Raw genomic sequence first — 25,368 nt, forward strand, 5'->3', positions numbered from 1 at the left:
GCATTTCAAAAACTTTACTTGCCTGTATTTCAGAAAGTATACATCCAATCTCACAACTGAAGGTATGTATAGAATCGGCATGATAGTGCCAGTATAGCACTGGTTTTAGTTTATATAGGAAAATTCTGGTGGTTGATCCTCTTTAAGTTCATTGGCTCCAATGCAGAGTTACCAAAAGAGCCCCCGAATATATCAGCACGTTTTTACATATGGTTAGGTCTTTGACACCCAATAAAAATGAGACTTTTTTCTCTATAGATCTGATGTGCCAATCATGAGAAATCCAGAGAAGACGTAATATGCAAATCAGACTGGAAGTGCACTAGGAGCGTGTCAGTGCACTCTAGATTTCTGATGATTGGCACATTGGAGTTCTGTAGAAGACATAAGCGCCTTTGCAATTATATTGGTAATTCCATATGTAAAATGTGCTCACCAGTTCCTTCAAAGGTAAACCACTGACCCAGCATAATTCCATCACTGCTCAATGTCATGAAGATGCATTTCGCAGAGACTGCAGAAAGGGGGTGGTAGTGAGTAAAGGCATGTACCTTTCTTTAATGGGACCCTATCTCCCTCTCCCTTTCCCTCTCTGTCTCCCTATCCATCTCCCTCTCTCCCTCTGCCCCTCCCTCTCCCCCCCTTGCTCTCTTCCTCTCCGTCTCTCCCTTTCTCCTTTTCCCTCTCCCTCTCTGTCTGTCCCTTTTTGTCTCTCCCTCTCTCTCACTCTCTCCTCCCTCTTCGTCTTTCCCTCTGTCTCCCCTTCTCTCTCTGCCTCTCTCCCTCACCCTCTTCTTCTCCCTCTCTTTCCCTCTCCGTCTTTCCCTCTCTCTTCCTCCCTCTCCATCTTCCCCTTCTCTCCCTCTGTCTCACCCTCACCCTCTTCCTCTCCCTCACTCTCATCTGTCCTTCTCCCTCTGCCTCTCTCTCTCCCTCTCCCCCACCCCTCTCTCTCTCTCCCTCTCTGTCTCTCCCTCACCCTCTCCTTCTCCCTCTCTGTCTCTCCCTCACCATCTCTTCCTCTCTCTCCCTCTCCATCTCCCCTTCTCCCTCTGCCTCTCTCTCTCCCCCTCTCTCTCTCCCTCACCCTCTTCTTCTCCCTCTCTTTCCCTCTCCGTATTTCCCTCTCTCTTCCTCCCTCTCCATCTTCCCCTTCTCTCCCTCTGTCTCACCCTCACCCTCTTCCTCTCCCTCACTCTCATCTGTCCTTCTCCCTCTGCCTCTCTCTCTCCCTCTCCCCCACCCCTCTCTCTCTCTCCCTCTCTGTCTCTCCCTCACCCTCTCCTTCTCCCTCTCTGTCTCTCCCTCACCATCTCTTCCTCTCTCTCCCTCTCCATCTCCCCTTCTCCCTCTGCCTCTCTCTCTCCCCCTCTCTCTCTCCCTCACCCTCTTCTTCTCCCTCTCTTTCCCTCTCCGTATTTCCCTCTCTCTTCCTCCCTCTCCATCTTCCCCTTCTCTCCCTCTGTCTCACCCTCACCCTCTTCCTCTCCCTCACTCTCATCTGTCCTTCTCCCTCTGCCTCTCTCTCTCCCTCTCCCCCACCCCTCTCTCTCTCTCTCCCTCTCTCTCTCTCCCTCACCCTCTCCCTCTCTGTCTCTCCCTCACCCTCTCCTTCTCCCTCTCTGTCTCTCCCTCACCATCTCTTCCTCTCTCTCCCTCTCCATCTCCCCTTCTCCCTCTGCCTCTCTCTCTCCCCCTCTCTATCTCCCGCACCCTCTTCTTCTCAAATCAAATCAAATAGGCTTTATTGGAAGGACCAAAATACAATTAGTGTTGCCAAAGCAAGAAAAAAAAGTGTGACAGGGGAGTGGGTTAAGGTTGTGGGGATGGGGTGTTGGGGGCACAATTTGAGGAATGATGGTCCATTTGGAGGTCTTTAGTTCCTCTCAGTTTATGACATGTGGTGACATATTGGGCAGCGATCTCCACCATTGATTTTGTAGTGCCCCTGAAGCCATCAGGGAGCTTCAAGGTTCTCACCAGGATGCAGGGCCTATCCCCTAGGGCCCCGGAAGACCAGTGCCGGTAACACACAAAAACTCCAGGTAATCCCAGTTTTTCCCAACAAACTCCCATACAATGGTGCAAAGCTAGGGTCGAACCAATGGATGGCCGCCTAGAGGTGGAGCCAGTCCAGTCCACTAGTTGACCAGGTGGGAGGGGCAGACTGTGGACAGTCAGTCAGAGTCTGAGTAGTCGGAGAGTGAAGGTGGACGTGAAGAGATGCACTGACACGGGCTTGACAGTAACCTGGTACCCAGGAGGGTAGTTGCCGGTGGAGTACTCCTTGAACTAGGCACCGACGGGGCACAGGACCCTAGGACAGGCAGAAGCTACAAGCAGACCTGTGAACACTTGCACAGCAAGGGGACCATCAAGGACCTCGCTGACCCTAACAATCCGAGATTCAGTAGCAAAGAGAGATCCGGGGACAGGACCAGAGACTCCAACCCCACAGGGTTCATGCTACCATCATACGGACAGAAGTGGAAAGAAACACCACCGGATGGGGACCCCAGTTACTCTACGCCACGGACACCCACTTACCAGAGACAGGTGCAGGGGAAGAAGGTACCAGATTACTACACTGGCACTGGGACAAAGGGGACCTGAAGGTGAAACCAGCCGGCCTCGGGTGACCAGTTACCACCAGAAAGTGAGTAAAGAACCAGTTGCACTAAACCTTTTGTGTGGACTACCTTCATCCGACACCCGTCCTTACACCTACCCTCTGGGGCCTGGCTCTGCTTGCGCAGGGTCTCACATCCAAGCTACCATTAACACCAGCCCCAATAGTGGACATTGTGCAGCGGTGGCTCCATCCACATAGCCGCAACACCGCAAGTGGCGTCACGTATGAACACTAATCTAATCCCCTGTAAATATATCCCCTTTATAAAAAAGGGCCCAGGGCACGGAATCGGGCAACGGCCACCAAAGTGACATTTCCCAGATATTCACTGCCCGGGACCGAGTACCCCATATTCCTTGGCGCGACAATTCTTCTTCCCCCAGTAGGATGCAGTTTCCTCTCCTCGTCCATGGATAGAAAGTCCAGGGTATGACTGGTAAGTTTCGGGAAGTGGGAGGCCCTCACTGCTGAGTATTTGTTATAGTGCAGCAGGAAATGCACCTTGCCCTCCAGAGCCCCCTGCTGGCACAGTCTGTTCTCCCGCGGCTTGTATGTCTGTTGGTGCCGCCCTGTTTCCACCTCTAGGCTGTGGGCACTCAGTCTGTACAGGCTAAGTGTCTGCCTGTCTTTGGGGTGGCGTAACCTTTCCAGATATGGGGATAGAGTGTTGTCCCTCCGAAGTGACCGGTAGATGGTGAGTTTCTGGGAGTTCTCTAATTCATTTTTCAAATTGTCTATGTATTGCATCTTGCAGCTCTGAGATCTCTTTTATTTGGGCTTTTGTCAGGGTGTGTTGCTGACTTTGGCTGGACTGGCTGCCGGGGTTCCTGGTTTGCTCTGGGCTGTGGCTCAGCAGGGCTTTATGATGGTAGGAGATGTGGTTGTTGTTCTGTATGTGCACCTGGTGTGATTGAGCCCTCTTGTGTATACTGAGCCATAAGGGGAATCGGCCAAGTTCTGCCCGACAGGCTGTTTGAGGTGCTGCGATGGACTTGGAGGAGATATTTGCAGAACTCCAGATGGAAGACTTTGGTTGGACTTGAATCCCACTTTGTCTGGTCTGGATAGGTCACTAGGCCCCATACCTCGCTGCCATACAGCAGTATAGGTGTGATGACACTGTTGAATATCTTAAGCCAGACTCTCACAGGTGGTTTAAGGTGGTACAGTTGTCTTCTGATAGCGTAGAAGGTTCTGCATGCTTTCCCTCTTAGGGCCTATGCTGCTTGCTTGAGGCTCCCAGTTTGGCTTATCTCCAGACCGAGGTAGGTATAGCTGCTGGTCTTCTCCAGCGTGGCACCATTTAGTGCGAGGGAGGGAGTGGAGGCTTTGTTATAATTCCTCTTCTGAAACACCATGACTTTAGTCTTCTTTTGGTTGATGGGCAACACCCATGTGGTGCTGAATGTTTCCAGTACTGCCAGGTTATCTTGGAGGCCTCTCTCGGTTGGGGAAAGCAGCAGGAGGTCATCTGCTTACAGCAGGATCTTCACCTCTCGGTCCTGCAGGCTGAGACCTGGGGCGGGGGAGGATTCCAGGGCTGAGGCCAGTCCATTTATGTAGATATTGAATAGAGTTGGGCTCATGCTGCAGCCCTGTCTTACCCCGCGGCCCTGCCGGAAGAAGGCTGTCCTCTCCCTCTCCGTTTTTCCCTCTCTCTCGATCTCCATCTCCCCTTCTCCCTCTGCCTCTGTCTCTCCCAGACCCTCTTCTTCTCCCCCTCTCTCTCCTTCCCTCTCCAGCTCCACTTCTCCCCCTGCCTCTCTCTCTCTCTCCCTCCCTCTCCCTCTCTCATTTTGTCCAGCCTGTTTTCTTGTTTTGCCTGAAATTATGTCCAATTTCCCTTTTTACTCTGCCTTTTTATAAGGTATAAAGGAAATTAACATGTTTATAAAAAAGGTGTAATTGCAGTACTCTAATGGGAGAAATATTTCATTTTCAAAAGTACCAACACTTTCGGCCATGATTGTATAGACTCAAAAATTCTCAACCTAAATTTACCACTAACGTAAAGTACAATGTGCAACATATAGAAAGTGTCGCGCTCCCAGGGATCATCCAGGAATCCGTATAAACTGATAATATTTTATTTCCTTAAAAACTAAAACACGTTTCGGCCATTAGAGCCATCATCAGGTAAAACTATAAATATTTAAAGAAAAAAAACATGCCAAAAAATGTTGTATTTTTTAATAAAAAAAAATGTATAGTTTACCTGATGAAGACACTCAAAGGGCCAAAACGCATTGTAGTTTTTTAAGGAAATAAAATATTAATAACTTAAACGGATTCCTGGATGATCCCTGGGAGCACAACACTTCCTATACCTCACTCATTTCTCAGTAGAAGCTCATTGGGCAGTCAAATGTGTCACTGGCACACTCGGCCGCGATCCCACTACTACGATCGACAGTGAACTTATGTGCTAATTTGCATTATTTATTTGGTGAGTGCAACCATTTACTACATTTCTGCTCATCTTTTTACTATACTGCTGTCACGCTAGATACGGGGAAGTACCAAGCGAATGTCGAAAGGTAAGGGAAGGCGACCCCTGCGTCTAGAGAAGAGGGAGATGGTGACCCCTGCACAAACCTACAGCTGGTCTCTGGGGTCCCTCATCACCCAAGATAGCTTCCGCACGTCGAGCCGGATACCTGACCCTAGTTATCCCTAGTGCTGGACCCTAAATAGGGAACAAATGGGATGAGCTCTTCATCAACCCCACTAAACGCTAAAGGAAGACACAAGGGGGACACATGGGGAAAGTGTATGAACTACTTATCCATAGATGACTCAGGCAGAAGTTCAGCAAAGCTTCAGCAACAATGCCACAGATGTCTCGAGCAGCAGAAGAGGACCTCTCCAGAACACAGCCAGTAACAAACTATAAACCGCACTTAAACCACCCCAGGGTGAGGTTAATAAAGGAAGTAAGAGGCTGGCAATTGAGAGGAAAACTTGACCATTTCCCAAGGTCAAAGAATCCACAGCTGCAGAAACTGGGAACTGTCAGATAATGCGTGCTGCCAATCTCTGGGATTTTCTAGCACTCACTGCTACTGGATTGTCAGCCGGCCGTGAAACCTCTATGACAGGCTGTGACAACTGCACTTAAGATTAGCACTGCATTGTCTCCTGTTCCAATTTCTCCCATTGCGTAGGGGTTAACTTACCAGTAAAGTACAATGTGTCACAAAGAAAAATCAATCCCGGAATCACTTGGCTCCAAAGTCATCACCACGTACAGTGACAATGTCACATTTTTAAGGCCAAAATTGGCAATGGAAGGAGAGGGTATATTAACAATGTAAGACGCAGTGCTATGAGGTTATTTTTTTATTTCTGTGAAAATATATTGAAATAAATGGAACACATAATACATTATTAATAATACAGTTGGTATCAGCCGGCAGAATCAATGCCCCCAAGGTAGTCGCTATAGATTATAGACAGGAACAACATAAACCAACCTGTCGTAGGACATCTCATATGACCCAATTCAAGGGGCTCTAGAAATGTCTCTTGTTGTCTTCCCTTATACAAAAATTTATAAACTGTGTAAGCTAAATGGAGTTTACTTAAAGGGGGTTCTCTGCCCTTCAAAATGTCAAACTTCAAGTTGAAGGTCTATCCTCGGAAGCGGAGCAGATGTCTATGGGCCTCTGACAATCGGTGGATTCTCTGCTTCAGGAAATTTCTGTTGCTCGTCAGATTTTTAGTTTCTTCCAGAAGAGCCTCGTGTTCTTCCCTTTCTTGTAGAAGCTGTAGCATTTCTTTCTGGAGCTGCTTCCCATATTCTTGCAAAATGTAAAATTGGATGATTAGAGGAATCTGATTGGAGAGCCGGTCCGCTGCTCCCTGTTGGATGAAAACAAACAAGAATCAAAACTGGGAGAAAATAATAAAGTGGTAGTTACATGTTGGATGAATATTTTAATACCAGACAACATTTCCAAAATATTGTACCTCCAATGAAGAACCCTGTGAGAGAGAACCCTGGATTCGAGGATCAAGAATAAGTATTAAAGATGCAGGACATACTATCATTTTTGGTCGTGCAGCTTGGCTGAAAAACGTACAAAATCTTTCAAGATGTTGGGTAATCTTCTGCAAACTCGTAGACTGCTCCTCTTGCTATCTCCACCACTACCAATTGGTGGAAAGTGATATCTTCCTGAGATCACTGTCGATTTACCACTACTACATAATAGTAACTGGTGGTTTTGGACTAAACTTGCCAACCCACGTTCTTCATGGGGTCATCGGTAGGGTAGATAAGACCATTGGATTTGTCAATTCAAGGAGAATTTTGTCATACTGTTGGAAAATTCTGCAGCTGATTCATTAATATAAAAATCAAGGGTTGGGGCAAAAAATTGTTCTTTTGTTTTGTAGTCTACCACAATGTAGGATGAGAATTAATGGCAAATAATCAACGATGATTGGTTAAATTAACCAACAACAATCATTTAGAGATAAAACGCCAACAATCTTACCTTGAAATAAGCCTTTATGTGTTGGGCCATCTCTTTGACAGAGCATTGAAGAAGGTCCACCACCTGCCTCTGCTGGACTTGATGATGGTTGTTTGGTGGAGCATTATCTTTAAAGAGGGTTTCCAACTCATTTCTGTAACTTTTATCTTGGGAGTAGACCATTCTCTCCATCGAAAACTGGATCTTAATTAAATTCTCCGCAGCATCTTCTCGTGATTGTCTCAGATTTTCGATTTTGGTCTAGAAGGAACACAACAGATAGAACTTTAGAGGCGCGGTCCTGACCACGTGAGTTGGTTGTCCATCTGTCCAACCCTTCTGTGTATTTTTGTCTTCATAATTATACACATCTTCTGATGGTACTATTTTTTAATTCATATACTGTATTCTTTTTAATTTTTAAATGTTAAGTAATCTATGTAGAATAATAATTAATATAATTATTATTGTTATTATTAGGCTTTTACGAATAAATTAAATTTTTGTATTTGTGTTAAATTTTGTTTAATGTTAAATTAGGCTTTGTTGATCAGGGTTTTTCATAGATTTATATATTTGGCATTTTATTTTATTTTTTGCTTATTTCTATAGTCGTTCTTTACATTACAATTACTGATGATTGAATACTAACTGTTCAGGTTTGGATTATTCGTAACGAATCACAAAGTACTATTCTGGTACTCATCACAAATGACGAACCTAATGTAAGTCAATGGGAACCCGAGCATTTTTGGGGGGAAATCTTCAAGAAAAAATGTTTGTTATTCTTGACAAATACCAGAATAGCAGTTTGGGATTTGTTACAAATAATCCGAACCGGAATAGTTAGTATTCGCTCTTCACTAATTACAAGGTCTCCAGGGAGAGAGTCATTCCAGCCCTATCTACAGGTCAAAACCATAGAAATAATCATTTTAATTTGTGGGGTCAGTTGTCTTTGACCACTGGGCGGGAGCTCTGTTGTGAACCACCTCCAATATGGTGGTCTCCCTGGTTTTTCTTTTGAGTAGCCGATCTGGTGCATCAAGACGCACTGATGATGTTGTGTTGGGTAAACAAATCAGCAGATTCCAGTAGGTAGGAGGTGGTTTCTATCCGGAAGCCACGGACAAATGACATGGCCACTAAACCAGATTCCATCGAATCGATCATATCTAGAAAACAGCTCTGACCATTTCTTTTCAGGCAAGTGTTGGGTCTAGATATAATCAGAGTTATTGTTTTCCCTAAACAGACATCAAGAAGGAAGAAACGTTCGAATAGGATCCACCTTTACCAAGATTGAGCCTCATGGACTGTTTCTCTGGTAGGGAGGACCTCTACGGACATCCACAGATGTCACGGATATCAGCCACTCTAGTTATAGGTCACTGCATATGGCTTAATCACCATTACATTTGGATGTCCTGAACACGTGCAATAGATGAACACATCTACCTGGGTAAGAAATGTCTATGGGAACATGATTTACACACAATGATATCGCTAATGAGATATCGTCCGAGTCACGGTGTTGGTGACGCACTTCCGGCCTCGTTAGCGATTTTGTTCTGTTTGACACCTTTTTGCGATCAGTAACGATCGCAAAAGGTGTCAAATCGTTCGTTGTGTACACGTCGTTCATTTTTAAAAAATCGTTCCTCGCTTGGAACGCAGTTTGTTTGTCGTTCCTGTGGCAGCACACATCGCTATGTGCGACACCGCAGGAACGAGGAACAACATCGTACCAGCGTCCGCCGGCAATGAGGAAGTAAGGAGGTGGACGGGATGTTCCGGCCGCTCATCTCCGCCCTATTGGGCGGCCGCTTAGTGACGCCGCTGAACGAACCTCCCCCTTAAAGGAGAGATTGTTCGGCGGCCACAGCGACGTCGGTGAACAGGTAATTGCGTGTGACACTGACGTAGCGATATTGTTCGCTAGGGCAGCGATCACCCCATGACGCACCACCGACGTGGGCGGGTGCTATCGCTCGCGATGTCGCAACGTGTAAAGCCCGCTTAACACTACTATTAAAACTGAACATTTTGAGCTTACCGGCCCTTTATAATACCATCACTTACCTTAGTGACTTTGGAAAAATTTATAAAGTTGCTAAAATGTGTCTGGGCAATTTCACTGAATGTTTTTCCTACGATATCTAAAAGAAAAAAAATATTATCACCATCAAAAAGAATTCTGAGTTCCCTAACACCAAACACAAAAAAACTACTGCTGCATATCGGGGCTGTGCAGCAGAAGTTGCCAAAATCACGCCCCTTCTCTGACATCACTTCCTGCTCTGCAGAGATTTGATCAGCGGCACTTACAGAAGTGTCATTAGCGTTTGCTCCAAGTTTCATCAGTTTTTCCTCATATGTGAAAACAAACAATAATAAATGTTTTTCCACCTTCTCCTACCTAACAGTACAAGAAGATGGGAGCGCACTCGGATGTAATCCAATGTTTCCATAGACACATAGACTTCCAATGACGACTTTGATCAAACACTTGGATCCACATTGGACATGTCTCGGCGATTTTATATGGATCACAGCGTCCGCAAAAAATAATGGCCCAATAGACTATTACAGGTACAACTGCTGATCAAAATCAGATATGTCTCCGTGATTTTGTGTGGGCCCGTCAGTCCGCAAAAAATCACAGACATGTGAATTACTTCATTCTCTATTATAGGTATGAGTACAATCCATGAAGAACGCAAATAGCGCTCAAAACTGACATCCAAATGTGGCCTAAGGCCTTATTCAGATGTCTACTGTATGTTCTCCTATGCAAAAAAATGTTACCGGTGTCGTCAGTGTTTGGATCCGAGATTCAACAGGGTTTGCTCCATGTGTCAGTATTTCCCATCAGTGTTTGGTCCATGTGTCAGTATTTCCCATCAGTGTTTGGCCCATGTATCAGTATTTCCCATCAGCGTTTGCTCCATGTGTCAGTATTTCCCATCAGTGTTTGCTCCATGTGTCAGTATTTCCCATCAGCGTTTGCTCCATGTGTCAGTATTTCCCATCAGTGTTTGACCCATGTGTCAGTTTCCCATCAGTGTTTGCTCCATGTGTCAGTATTTCCCATCAGTGTTTGCTCCATGTGTCAGTATTTCCCATCAGTGTTTGCTCCATGTGTCAGTTTCCCATCAGTGTTTGCTCCATGTGTCAGTTTCCCATCAGTGTTTGCTCCATGTGTCAGTATTTCCCATCAGTGTTTGCTCCAAGTGTCAGTATTTCACATCAGTGTTTGCTCCATGTGTCAGTATTTCTCATCAGTGTTTGCTCCATGTGTCAGTTTCCCATCAGTGTTTGCTCCATGTGTCAGTATTTCTCATCAGTGTTTGCTCCATGTGTCAGTTTCCCATCAGTGTTTGCTCCATGTGTCAGTATTTCCCATCAGTGTTTGCTCCATGTGTCAGTATTTCTCATCAGTGTTTGCTCCATGTGTCAGTATTTTCCATCAGTGTTTGGTCCATGTGTCAGTTTTCCATCAGTGTTTGCTCCATGTGTCAGTTTTCCATCAGTATTTGGTTCATGTGTCAGTATTTTCCATCAGTATTTGGTTCATGTGTCAGTATTTCTCATCAGTGTTTGCTCCATGTGTCAGTATTTCTCATCAGTGTTTGGTCCATGTGTCAGTATTTCCCATCAGTGTTTGCTCCATGTGTCAGTTTTGACCGTCGATTTCATCAGAATTTTTCACGTATGAAGAAACACAATAACTAGGGATGATCGAATACCTCAAATATTCTGCAACGCCCATATTCGCCGAATAGGTGCCGTTATTAGACTATTTGCGAATATTCGATGCGCAATGTAAGTCTATGGGAAACCCGAATAGTTGCCGATTAGCAACTATTTGGGCTTCCCATAGACGTACATTGCGCATCGAATATTCGCATAGTGGCGACCTATTAGTCAGATATTCGCAAAGCCGAATATTGGTGATATTCGATCATCCTTAACAATAAAGGCCGCTTTACACGCAACGACGTATTATCGATATGTCGTTGGGGTCACAGAATTCGTGATGCACATTCGGCCTCGTTAGCGATGTCGTTGCGTGTGACACCTACGAACGATCAAAAATACTCACCTAATCGTTGATCGTTGACACATCGTTCATTTTCCAAAATGTCGTTGCTGGTGCTGGATGCAGGTTGTTCGTTGTTCCCGAGGCAGCACACATCACTACGTGTGACACCCCGGGAACGACGAACAACAGCCTTCCTGCGTCCTCCAGCAATGAGGTGGGCGTGTCGTTAATGCGGCTGGTCTCCGCCCCTCCGGTTCTATTGGTGGCCCGCTGTGTGACGTCGCTGTGATGACGCACGAACCTCCCCCTGAAAAAAGAGGTTGTTCGCCGGCCACAGCAACGTCGTTAGGAAGGTAAGTACATGTTGCGCCTACTACCGATATTGTTCGCCACGGGCAGTGATTTGCCCATGATGAACGAACGACGGGGGCAGGTCCTTCGCTATCGATGTCGCTGCGTGTAAAGCAGCCTTAACGCAATTACAAATCTTCTCCTATTCATCGCTCGGTTAATCCCGGATAGTCACTGACTCTAACCTTCTGCTGATTTTCACCGACCCATAGACTTGTGAGAAGTTTTTGATACAAGTCGCGAACCAAAATTATCCATACCTGATATGCGAAAACAACTGATAGAACACGCAGGGGAATAATGTCTGAATGAGGCCTAACGAGGCTAACGAGTGATTGGGAGCTTCCGCCATGACTTTGAGCCTTTCCTCCTACATGAACCACGCCGCCCCAGTCTACCGGTCACACACAGAATTTTAGCTCCTCACCCGTCACCGTTTTCAGCACTTCTCTGGCGGGATCTTCCATGTATCCAATCTTCTCTTTAACAATTGCTTCAAACGTCTTATAATTAATAAAACCCGGGAGCTCCCTCCCACGATGAAACTTTTCAAACTCTTCTATTTCTTCCTTGAGAGTGGCATTAACTGAAAATAAATAAATAAATAAAATATATAATATATAATATATATATATAAAATTTTAGTTTTGAATTAAATATTATGCTCTTTTTAGTAATTTCTGAACTAATATTAAGGACTCAGCTACTTGGATACTCTTGATCAGTGATGATGAGTTAAAGATTCTACATACAAGGCCTTGAAAAAAGTATTCATACCCCATGAACCTTCCCACATTTTTTTTCACTTTACACCCACAAACAGGTGAATTTCCCTCCGCTCTCTATAAGGACACATCTGCAAGTTTTTCTCAGAAGGGGACTTCCTCAATTTTAATTAAACTTAAGGGGCAAATGCTGAAGAAAAGCCTCCCCACAGCTGGATGCTGCCACCACCATGTGTGACGGTGGGGATGGTGTTTTCAGGGTGACGATCAGTGTTCGTTTTCTGCCACACACAGCATTTATTTGAATGAATGAATGAATGAATGAACTAGTTTGCTCATATTGGGAGCCACTTTGTCCTACCTCATAGAAATAGAAGGGAGTTCCTTAGCTGGGGCACAATCTAAGCCCTAATAGGGTATTTGTAATAAGGCGACAACTCCTTAGAGAATATAAAGTTTAAATAATTTTCCCCCAAATAAATTCTGAGCTATTACAAGGAGTTATTTAATGAAGACCTCCCAGGGTCGGAGGTTTGAGGGACAGTAGACATGTGGCCAATTATTTGAATGAAATTTGCTTTATACCTCGTTCCATCTGTGGGGGGCATTGCAGAGAATTTATACACTTGCTGTCTGGTTCCTCAACAGATTACACTCAATTACATGAGGTATAGCACCAACAGTTGGGTAATTACCTACTTATCACTGGGAAACCTCCGTAACCAAAAAGATTGTCCAACTGGCCCCTTTAAATTAAAGGTAGACCTGTATTTTGGGTAAAGGTGTGTGACGCCCTGGCAAAACCAGGTAGTCACAAAAAAAGTTAATCCTCCTTGGCACCAACACAGTCCTCACACAGATATACACCAGCCAATCAAGCCCTACTCACCCCCTCCCCGGGAAAATGGGAGGGAGCGAGAGGAGCTTAGGAAGTGCAGAGAGGAGTTAAGTTTCAGTTTGTGCTGTAGTCTGTGGAGAGCTGACAGGAGGGAGTTGGAGCTCCCTGGAGAGGTTGGTAGTCGGGGTTGGAGCCCTGGACTACCGGACTAGGTGGCAGTAAGGGCCACAGGCACGGAGATCCAGTCACGGGGAACCTGAGGCCGACCGGGGCAGGGTTGTAGCCCGCCGGTGCCGAGAGAGGAACCCGATCCGGAGGCTGTTCAAGCGGACTTGTCCAGACAAGAAAGAGACAGACAGAGAGTGTGGAAGGAAGGGCCCCTGGCTGTATATCTGGGTGTGGGACCTGAGCACACCCCTCCAGGGGGCTCCCGGCATTCGGCTTTGGTTTACAAAAGGACTCTGTGTTTATTGACTCCACACATCAGTACAGCCTCATCCAGTACCAGGACAACCGAACCGTGAGTTTACTGCTCCCTGCAATACTACACAATACCTGGGCCCCGGGACTACACCTCCCCTACTCGTGGAGGGGATACCATCTTGCTGCCTTCATACCATCGGTCCTGGGCACCATCCCCAGAGGCAGCGGCGGTGCCACCATCTCATGACCGCAACCCACGGGTGGCGTCACAGACAATCCCCTGTAAATATTCCCTTTTTCACTCGTGGGCGACGGATGGCTGCCACTCAAGCCACAGCCACTGCCCGGATCCGAGTGCCTTGAGCGTTCCCCCCCGGCTGTGATCTGTCCCCCGCCCGCGACAGGTGCACCCATTGGATTTCTCTATCGGGGCATCTTATAGAAGTTATCACCAATTCAATAAACACAAACAAAGGGTCCTAACTTACAACTCCGGATGGAGTCATCCAGCTGCGTCTGCCAAGTGTTGAAGCACGTCCGGACTCTGGAGAAAAGCTTGGGGGTCTTGGTAAGCGACACACTCTCCTCCCCTTGTGTAGCGTGGGCAATGTCCAGGTTAAACTGCTGAATTTTCTGTCGTGGTATAAAGTAACACATATAAATGAAGCTGAATACTTGTACGTGTAGTGCTCCGGCTTACCTGTTTAAACGTTTGGACCACTTTTATTGGGGATCATGAATAACAGAAAAGATGGACACTAGATATGAGAAAATCTTTGAGATTAGAATTTGCCAACTTTGCCAAATTTTTCCCAAAAATTCATTTTGCGGTCAATGAAAAGAATTTCAAAGCATTCAATTGCCCATAAAGATGTGTAATACTCTGGAGGTCTCCTAGGACTGTATACGACCTCTTTCAATTTCAGACTTTGAAATGTTAACTTATATGGCTATGAGTAACTTATATTAACCAGTGGTAACTGTCTGCTTGCTCCTCCCACACTAATCTACTTCCCTTCTGTGCTGTCACACACTATTTGTACAGTTTCTTCAGTGTTTTATGGTTTTCCCACCTTATCTCTATTACTTACTGTGAGTTGTGACATGCTCTCTCTATCCAAAGTCAATACAGATTGGCTGCTTCATTCCCTGCCTCAGCTTTTATACAGGCTCTGATATTTTTCTTGATTGGTTGTGCTATACCATGTGATAGCTGCAAGGCATAATGGGGAAGCCCACCCCACCATACACATGTGGACATGTAAGCCGTTTCTGGTTAATGCAATTTTCTGAAATGAGCTTACTCTTGCCACACAAATGTCCTTCCCTGTTGTGCTGTCACACACTCTCTGTACAGTTTCTTCAATGTTTTATGCTTTTCCCACCATATCTCTATGGCTTAGCTGTGAGTTGTGACATCCTCTCCCTATACAGATTCAATACAGATTGGCTGCTGCATTCCCTGCCTCGGCTTTTATACAGGCTATGATATTTTTCTTGATTGGTTGTGCTATACCATGTGATTGCTACAAGGCATTATGGGGAAGCCCACCCCTCCATACACATGTGAGCCGTTTCTGGTGAATGCAATTTTCTGAAATGAGCTTGCTTCTCCTACACAAATTTCCACCCCTGCTGTGCTATCACACACTATCTGTACAGTTTATTCAGTGTTTTATGGTTTTCCCACCCTATCTCAATGGCTTAGCTGTGAGTTATGACGTCCTCTCCCTATACAGATTCAATACAGATTGGCTGCTGCATTCCCTGCCTCAGCTTTTATACAGGCTATGATATTTTTCTTGATTGGTCGTCCTATACCATGTGATAGCTGCAAGGCATTATGGGGAAGCCCACCCCTCCATACACATGTGGACATGTGAGCCTTTTCTGGTGAATACAATGCACAAGAAATGAATCAGAAAATGTTCAAATTCTCCGGATTTCGTGAAATTCTGAATATTTTACACAAATTCAATTCACTTATTTGAAATGGAGATCAACATATGGAGAGCGTGACTGAGCATGTGTGACCGGAAGTATTCACCATTCCTTGTGTCATCATGCACCGCATCCCAGTGCTTATCATTTTTTAGCCGGGGCTTTTGCACCCGGTCACTGCGTGTTGTAAGTCATTGTGCACATCGCAACATGGCGAACCTACGACCCACAGTGACACTCAAGGTCTGATTGCAACCGGAAGTCCTGGCCTACAATGAAAGGGGCAGGAGATGTGTGGTAGAAAGAAGAGGGTGGATGGTGGGCAGCAAACGGTGGCTGGAGAGGTGAGTAGTAATGTGAGTATCGGGGTGGGGGGGTGAGTTGTTTTTTGCTTTTCTGTTTTTTACTGTTTGATGGCCCTAAATTGTTGTTACCAAAATGGCAGCCAGGCGGGGGGAGGGGGGGGTTTGTGAAACGCAACTCAAATTACCAACTGATTGAATCTGTGGAACCGCAAATTTTAGAACATTTGACTCAAGCTCAATCCTCAACGTATCTCTAATTAGGACAGTATAAAATAAGAGTATATTTGTTATGTGCTCACCTGGTGGGGGGATTCACTAATCCATAGGTCAGGGTGAACAGCATGGACCAGAGGCATTGGTGAAATGGAAGAGGACTTGGCCAGATGGCACAATGAGGACCAGAAGAACTTGGAAATGCAGGATGGAAGGTGGTTTACCAAAGCTGGAAGCACCAGATTCAGCAGAGACATATGTGTAGACAGCATAGGAATATCAGCAAAGTATAGGCGATCTGGTGCCATGTTGAATAAGAATAGCAGAGTTATGAGTGTAGACCTCACCAAGAATAGCTGGGACAAGTCGTCAGGTAGTTTGGCACAGCAGAAGTGAAGGTGTGAAAGCTCCAGGATAGTAGAGAAAAGCTGGTTATCAAGTACCTTGGTGTAGTAAAGTTGGGGGTACAAGATGAAGAGTGGTTGAGACAAGATGATTATCAGGAAACTTGACACAGGAGATTTGAGGGTGTCATACCACCTAATCAGCAGAGAAGGCTGGAGCTTGGTAATCAGGCTGGAGCAGATGCATAAAGACTCCTGACTTGAGCAAAACCAAGTAAAGAATCTGTCTAGACCCAGGATAACAAGTGATAGCAGAGTGTATTACTACCTGAACACTCTGGTGAGATCATATGATATCCCTATCCTCAGTGATACGCTTAATGGTGGAGAGGCCCGAGTCTCCTTCCTGGCCCTGTTCCTGACCAGTCCTAATCAAAATTGCTCCTCCACCTTCCCCAGGGAGGAACTGGACAGGAGTGTGTTGAAACCACAGAAATAGACAGACAAGGGAAAAAACAAAACCCGGTCACACAACACACACACACACACACACACACACACATACACACACAATAAGATAAGTGATTCAGGTAGAAAACAAAACAATATGGGTAAACTCCACAACCACTCTAAGCAAAAAGCACCTCGAAACACAACTTTCACCAGAGACAGTCTGGAACACCACACCTCACAGACTAACACAGAATAAACTATAGCTGGCATGGGTAGAAGGATTCCACCAGCATAAATAGGAGGAGAGCAGATATCATAGATCTCCCCCACAACATGTTATTAAACGAGAAATCAGATTAGCAGAAATTAACTCTTGCTAGCCTGCCTATGAATCAGCACACAGCAGGTCGACATCCGAGTCTGCCTGTGTTGATCCCAGACACCAGAGAAACCATTGAGCAGAGTGTCAGAATCTGCAATCTCAAGACTTCAATGTTGCCGTAACAGTCAGCGAAGTTTGGGCAAAACTCCGTGTGATATTGACCAGCTCAGGTGGCAGTGAGTTGCCTGAGTATTCAGGTAGTGTGGTGTCCACATTGATTTCCACATTTTCATACTCTTGTGTGCTCTTTTTAATGATTGAGATCTTCTATGTATCGTCCAAAGTGTGCCTCCTAACTAACTAATTTCTATCACACCACATGCTTGACCCTTCTAACCTAAATTGCCCCTGTATACTCTAATTTGCTGTTCCAAAGTGAATGTCGTCATGCTCACCTCTGCTGTTCCAAAGTGAATGTCATCATGCTCGGCTCTGCTGTTCCAAAATGAATGTCCTCATTCTCAGGCTTTGCTGTTATATGGTACTTGCCTGCAGTTTCTTATCCGGTGCCATTGCTCCACATTGCTCCAGATGCATATCCAGCTCTGCTGTTTCTCGTGCCATCCAGCTCATCCAACTCTGCTCAACACGGTGGCATCTACCCCTCCAGTCCATGCTGCCCATCCAGAGCTATAGCTTAGCAGATAGACCTCACTAAGTGAGCCATAACAATTAGCTATTTTAGACACTGTCATCGGCTTGTCCAGCAAGGAGCGTGGATTCACTGAAAAGGGACTGGAGGGTGTGAAAGGGGGACGCAACAAATAAGTTGCTGCAGTACATAGCAAACAAAGGACTGTCTAGATGAGATATTTGAAACAAACCATCAGGTTTGAGAAGTAGAAGGTTTGACTGTTCCTATTCACTGACAGCAAAGAGAAAATAATGTAGATGGTAAGAAATATACTGTCCCAGGTGACAGACAGTCATGTGGTTTCTGGCAATAGAAGGTCACAGCATTTGGCTGCGCAAAATGCTCCCTAACTTTCTATTGTTACCACTGTTAGTATTCATTGTACCAGGTAGCTTTCCTGCTGGGTTTTCATCTCTTCACCTTTAGGACCCAGTGGAGCTCTCCTTCCATCTAGCTGCTGATCATCAGTATTCTCTTGGGGCTTAAATACTCCCATCTTCCCTGAACTTGTGCTGGTGATATTATTCAGTTCATTGAAGCTCTAGTTGCAAGAAGGTGGCTTGCTCTCATCTGTAGTAATGTGCTGAGGTTTTGTTGAACGTCTACCTGAGTCATCTGGAGATAAGTAGTTCACACATTTTCCCCTCCTACTTGTGTCTTCTTTAGGGTTTAGTGAGGTTGATGAGTGAGGTTCATCCCACCCATTCACTATTTAGGGTCCAGCACTAGGGATACCTAGGGTCAGGTATCCGGCTCGGCGCATAAATGCGGAACCTATCTAGAGTGGTGAGGGACCCCAGGGATCAGTGATAGGTTTGTTCAGGGGTCATCATTTCCCCCTTCCCTAGACACAGGGTTTCCTTTCCCCTTTGACATTCGCTTGGTACTTCCCCATACCTAGTTTGACATATATACAGTTGATTTGTACAGCGATTATGCATCTTTTACCTCCACCAGAAAGGACAGTTTCTCGCTCTCGTCCTCGGGGACCCCTCTTCCGCACTTCTCTAGCTCGTCTTTTGTGATCTGGAGTTTGTCTTTTATCTGATCCTCCAGTGAAGGAAGAGACCTCTGTTAGTGAACGAATACTGTATTAGATCAATATCCACTATCAGCCCTATGACTACCCAGTTATGTCTTTCATCCCCTGTAAATAATTTGTAGACCCTCACGTTGTGTAAGAAATATAAGAACGTTAATGAGGTGATTGACAATGGCTGATTTACTTGCTTGGAGATGTGTAGTTAAAATTTACCTTACATCATATTTCTGTCATGATTCAAGCAGGGCTATGCCGTCCCTGAGGTGGTGCATGTATCCTGTCTCCGGGGTTTAGGTCTCATGGGAGGGGCCTGTTCTGTTTGGCTTTGTTCCGGGGGTCACACCGCCATATCTTGGTGCTGCTACCTCCGCTTACCGCCAGTAATAGTTTCTGCTCTACAGTGTGCCCTACTGGTGTCCGTGCATCTGACTCTGATCCGTCCCGCTACCTAGGAACCTCTCCCTGACCTGTGTCCTCCTTGTACTGTATGCCCACCCTGTCTGCCTGACCCCGATCCCGTCCCGTGTCTTTGTCACCCTGTCTGCCTGACCCCGGTCCCGTCCTGTGTCTCCATTACCCTATCTGCCTGACCCCGGTCCCGCCCTGTGTCTCTGTCACCCTGTCTGCCTAACCACAGTCCCGTCCTGTGTCTCCATTACCCTGTCTGCCTGACCGTGGTCCCATCCCGTGTCTCCATCACCCTGTCTGCCTGACCCCGGTCCCGTCCTGTGTCTCAATCATCCTGTCTGCTTGACCCCGTTCCCGCCCTGTGTCTCCATCACCCTGTCTGCCTGACCCCGGTCCCGTCCTGTGTCTCCATCATCCTGTCTGCCTGACCCCGGTCCCGTCCTGTGTCTCCATCATCCTGTCTGCTTGACCCCGGTCCCGCCCTGTGTCTCCGTCACCCTGTCTGCCTGACCTCGGTCCCATCCAGTGCCTCCGTCCCCTCCTCTGTACATACTTGATTTCCCGGCTTTTGACCTTGCATACGATTCCTGACTTTGGCTGTTTTTCCCTGTTGGCTATTTATGTTTCTTCCTGGCTTCTGACCCCCCTGCTTCCACCTGTTTACGACTTCCTGACTCCCCCCTAACTGACGAGACATCCTGGTTTAGACTTTGCCTTGCTGACTACTTTCTCACTTGTACTATCGCCCTCTTGCGGGCTTTTTGTCAGGCTTCCACCAGGGGGAGATGGAACCCTGCAGGAAAAGACACTACACAGAGCTGAATCAGCATGGAGGTGAACACACAGTGTGTGCTGGAGCACTGCCCTGCAGAGTCAGCCAGAATACAGAGGTCACAGGGCGTGCGGGGGATGGCCAGGCAGGCCAGGTCATACACAGTACGGTGAGAAGGAAGACTGGAGGAACGAGCAAAAGCGGGGTCGAGGTCAGGCAGAGGCCAGTACCAGAGGAAGCAACCGAGTGGGGAGGTAGGAGAAGGAGGAACGACTGGGGCTAGTGTGGGAAGGAAGGAGGTGGGACGGAACACAGACAGAGCACAGGGGAAGAACGGATCAGGAAACACTTACAGGGACCAGCAATCACAGGCAAAACAGTGCTAAGCTTATAGCCGGTGCTGGTTCACCAGAGATGACAGAATTTACAGCATCCAAGCTCCGGAAGTGAGGCCCGAGAGAAGGCTCTGCCCCCTAGCCATGTGGACGGGGAGGTGGAACCATGACATCGTGTTAGTGCCCCCACAAGTGGAACGTGACAATTTTCCAACAAAACAAATTACTGGGACCCATGTAATCTGTGGGAAAATATGGCAGCAACTGTAAAATTTCCCACCATATTGGACATTAAAGATAAAACACTATTAGCCTACCAACCCCCTGAATTGTACTACCACAACCACAACCTGCCCAATGAGGTCAAGGATCATCGTGCCATGTTTTATGCCTACTGCGTTAGTGGAACCAGCTAATGATGTGATCCTCGTGAAATAATAAATTTGCCCTCCTGAGACAACCCCTTTTTAAATATTAAAATATCCTCAACCTCTAACACTTCATCAGGATATGGATTTTTGAAGACCACGATCTATTTCTAATGATGTTCACGTGACTTACACTGATGTGCTCCACAAGTTCTGACGTGAGTCGTTGAGCCAGAAATGGGATGCCGGCCTTCTCCTCATACAAAAGGTCACTGTAGTGGTGGAAATTAATACATGATCAGATGTATTTAATATATAAAACCATACAGATGCACTAGAGATGAGATGTATAAGTTTTCAGGCTAACATGTATAAAGGGTAACCAATTGTCCATTACCCAAGGAAACGGAGTGGAACTTCCAAGATCTACTTCTTGTATAAAAGTGTACCTATGTGTGCATGTATGTATTGAACACATCACCAATTTTCTAAGTAAAGGTAATATTGACCTAAATTTCTCACCAGATGTCGGTAACAACAAATCCAATCCACATAGGCAAAGAAATCAAACCATGGATGCCCATAAATTTAGAGATGAGAAATGACGCATGGATGAAGTATTGAACACATTACTGAAATGTATTTAATACTTCTTAAAAATTTAATACTTCATACACAAGCCTTTGTTGGTGATGAAGCTTCAAGATGCCTCCTGTATAGAAACACTAGTCGCCTGCTTTGCTCAGGTGTGATTTTGGCCCATTCTTCCACACATACTCCTCTCATCCTGCAGGACCCGGCTCCTCCTATGATCTCTGAGCTTTAGTTCCTTCCAGACATTTTCTATTGGATTCAGCTCTGGTGATCGGCTCGGCCAGTCTAGCAGATTTATTTTCTTTTCTAAAACCAATTGACTATTTCCTTAGCTGTGTGTTTGGGATCATTGTTTGCTGAAATATCCTCCCTTGTTTCATCTTCATCATCCTGGTAGATGGCAGCAGATTTTTATCAGGAATGTCTCAGTACTTTTGTCCATTCATAGGTCCTTCAATTATATGGCGTTTACCAGTGCCGTATGCTTAAAACAGCTGCACACCATGATGTTCCCACCTCCACACTTCACTGCTGGTATCGTGCTTTGGGGGTGATTTGTATTTTGACATGGTGTGTATTATGGCATTTAAAGAGTTCAATGTTGTTCTCATCTGACCAGACTATATTCTCCCAGTATTTCACAGGCTTGTCTAAATCTTTTTGAGTAAATGTTAAATGCGCTTGAACCTCCCTTTTCTTCAGCAATAGAGTCTTGCGTGGAGAGCATGCATACAGGAGCGTGCATACAGGAGCGTGCATACAGGAGCGTGCGTACAGGAGCGTGCATACAGGAGCGTGCATACAGGAGCGTGCATACAGGAGCGTGCGTACAGGAGCGTGCATACAGGCCATGGAGGGGGAGTGTATTACTTATTGTTTTCTGTGAAACAATTGTACCTGCTGATTCCAGGTCTTTCTGTAGCTTTCCATAGGTTGTTCTTGGCTCTTGGACAACTCTTCTGATAATTCTTTTCACTCCTCTGTCTGAAATCTTGCGGGGAACACCTGGTCATGGCCGGTTTATGGTGAAATAATGTTTTTTCCACTTCTGGATTATGGCCCCAACAGTGCTCACTGGAACCTTTATTAGTTTAGAAATTCTTCTGTAACCAATGACATCAGTATGTTTTGCAACAATAAGGTTGCAAATGTCTTCAGACAGCTCACTAGTTTTACCCATCATGAGATGTTTCTTGTGTGGCACCTGGGTAATTAGATACCTTTTTATAGGCCATCAGTTGAAGCAGCTGATAATATTTATCACTAAGTGGTAGGAATGCTTTCTAATTACTGATAGATTTCAGATGGTGTCATGACTTTCTATGGCTTTTTGCACCTCTGTTTCTTCATGTGTTCAATACTTTTTCCCTATGTCATTTCAAATTATTACAGATAAGTTAATTTATGGACATCTATGGTTTTATTTATTTGCCTGTGTGGATTGGATGGGTTGTTAGCTCCTTTAGAAGAAGGGAATTTTGTTACTTACCGTAAATTCCTTTTCTTCTAGCTCTTATTGGGAGACCCAGACGATTGGGGTATAGCTACTGCCCTCTGGAGGCCACACAAAGCACTACATTAAAAGTGCAAGGCCCCTCCCCCTCTGGCTATACCCCCCCGTGGTATCACGGGTTCTCCAGTTTTAGTGCCAAAGCAAGAAGGAGGAAGCCATTAACTGGTTTAAACAAATTAACTCCGAATAACATCGGAGAACTGAAAAACCGTTCAACATGAACAACATGTGTACCCGCAAACAACAAAAAAACATCCCGAAGGACAACAGGGCGGGTGCTGGGTCTCCCAATAAGAGCTAGAAGAAAAGGAATTTACGGTAAGTAACAAAATTCCCTTCTTCTTCAGCGCTCTATTGGGAGACCCAGACGATTGGGACGTCCAAAAGCTGTCCCTGGGTGGGTAAATAAATACCTCATGTTAGAGCTGCAAAACAGCCCTCCCCTACGGGGGTGTCACTGCCGCCTGCAGGACTCTTCTACCTAAGCTGGCATCCGCCGAAGCATAGGTATGCACCTGATAATGCTTGGTGAAAGTGTGCAGACTGGACCAGGTAGCTGCCTGGCACACCTGTTGAGCCGAAGCCTGGTGACGTAATGCCCAGGACGCACCCACGGCTCTGGTTGAGTGGGCTTTTAGCCCTGAAGGAACCGGAAGCCCCGCAGAACGGTAGGCCTCTAGAATTGGTTCTTTGATCCATCGAGCCAGGGTGGCTTTAGAAGCCTGCAACCCTTTGCGCGGACCAGCGACAAGGACAAAAAGTGCATCGGCACGGCGTATGGGCGCCGTGCGGGAAATGTAGATTCTGAGTGCCCTCACCAGATCTAGCAAACGTAAGTCCTTTTCATACCGGTGAACCGGATGAGGACAAAACGAAGGCAAGGAGATATCCTGATTAAGATGAAAAGAGGATACGACCTTAGGAAGAAAACTCCGGAATAGGGCGCAGCACAACCTTGTCCTGGTGGAACACCAGGAAGGGAGCCTTGGATGACAGAGCTGCCAGCTCAGACACTCGCCGAAGCGATGTGATCGCAACAAGAAACGCCACTTTCTGCGACAGCCGAGAAAAGGAAACTTCCTTCAGAGGCTCGAAGGGCGGCTTCTGGAGAGCAACTAGTACCCTGTTCAGATCCCATGGATCTAACGGTCGCTTGTACGGGGGCACAATATGACAGACCCCCTGCAGGAACGTGCGCACCTTAGGAAGACGTGCTAGACGCTTCTGAAAAAACACGGATAGTGCCGAAACTTGCCCTTTAAGGGAGCTGAGCGACAAGCCCTTTTCTAACCCCGATTGCAGGAAGGAAAGAAACTTGGGTAATGCAAATGGCCAGGGAGACACTCCCTGAGTAGAGCACCAGGATAAGAAAATCTTCCACGTCCTGTGGTAGATCTTAGCAGAATTCGACTTTCTAGCTTGTCTCATTGTGGCAACCAGTCCTTGAGATAATCCTGCAGATGCTAGGATCCATGACTCAATGGCCACACAGTCAGGTTCAGGGCCGCAGAATTCCGATGGAGAAAACGGCCCTTGAGACAGTAAGTCTGGTCGGTCTGGTAGTGACCCCGGTCGGCCGACCGTGAGATGCCACAGATCCGGATACCACGATCTCCTCGGCCAGTCTGGTGCGACGAGTATGACGCGGCTGCAATCGGATCTGATTTTTGCGCAGTACTCTGGGCAAGAGTGCCAGAGGTGGAAACACATATGTGACCCGGAACTGCGACCAATCTTGCACTAAGGCGTCTGCCGCCAGAGCTCTGTGATCGCGCGATCGTGCCATAAATGCCGGGACCTTGTTGGTGTGCCGAGACGCCATTAGGTCGACGTCCGGCACCCCCCAGCGGCAACAGATTTCCTGAAACACGTCCGGGTGAAGGGACCATTCCCCCGCGTCCATGCCCTGGCGACTGAGGAAGTCTGCTTCCCAGTTTTCTACGCCCGGGATGTGAACTGCGGATATGGTGGATGCTGTGTCCTCCACCCACATGAGGATTCGCCGGACTTCCTGGAAGGCTGCTGACTGCGTGTCCCTCCTTGGTGGATGATGTATGCCACCGCTGTGGAGATGTCCGACTGGATTCGGATCTGCTCTCTTTCTAGCCACTTCTGGAAAGCTAATAGGGTAAGATACCCTGCCCCGATTTCCAGAACATCGATCTGAAGGGTGGACTCCTGCTGAGTCCACGTCCCCTGAGCCATGTGGCGGAGACAAACTGCTCCCCACCCCGACAGACTCGTATCTGTCGTGACCACTGCCCAGGATGGGGGCTATGACAATGAGGTGGGAATAAGCCACTATTGCAGAGAGTCCTCGGCCGTCAGAGAAAGGGAGACTTCCCGTCCAGGGAGGTTGACCGCCCATCCCATTGGCGGAGAATGTCCCATTGCCGTTGGCGCAGATGAAACTGCGCAAAGATAACTGCCTCGATGACTGCCACCATCTTCCTTAGGAAGTGCATGAGGCGCCTTAAGGGGTGCGACTGGCCTTGAAGGAGAGACTGCACCTCTGTCTGCAGTGAACGCTGCTGGTTCAGCGGAAGCTTCACTATGGCTGATAGAGTATGAA

General features: G+C 46.6%; 1 protein-coding gene across 1 annotated transcript in view; it reads right to left on the bottom strand.

Annotated features, from left to right (window-relative positions):
- Positions 1–5,968: 5,968 nt before the first annotated feature.
- Positions 5,969–25,368, bottom strand: part of LOC142281752 (interferon-induced GTP-binding protein Mx-like) — a 46,768-nt gene continuing 27,368 nt past the window's right edge. The window contains exons 7-13 of the mRNA XM_075332894.1: positions 20,883–20,961; positions 18,713–18,835; positions 13,981–14,125; positions 11,934–12,092; positions 9,193–9,269; positions 7,132–7,371; positions 5,969–6,493 (exon numbers count right to left, since the gene is read on the bottom strand). Coding sequence (XP_075189009.1) covers positions 6,263–6,493; positions 7,132–7,371; positions 9,193–9,269; positions 11,934–12,092; positions 13,981–14,125; positions 18,713–18,835; positions 20,883–20,961 — 1,054 coding nt within the window. The 3' untranslated portion in view covers positions 5,969–6,262. The remainder of the gene's footprint in view (positions 6,494–7,131; positions 7,372–9,192; positions 9,270–11,933; positions 12,093–13,980; positions 14,126–18,712; positions 18,836–20,882; positions 20,962–25,368) is intronic.

Source organism: Anomaloglossus baeobatrachus, chromosome 2, assembly GCF_048569485.1.
Source record: "Anomaloglossus baeobatrachus isolate aAnoBae1 chromosome 2, aAnoBae1.hap1, whole genome shotgun sequence".
Taxonomy (NCBI): Eukaryota; Metazoa; Chordata; class Amphibia; order Anura; family Aromobatidae; genus Anomaloglossus; species Anomaloglossus baeobatrachus.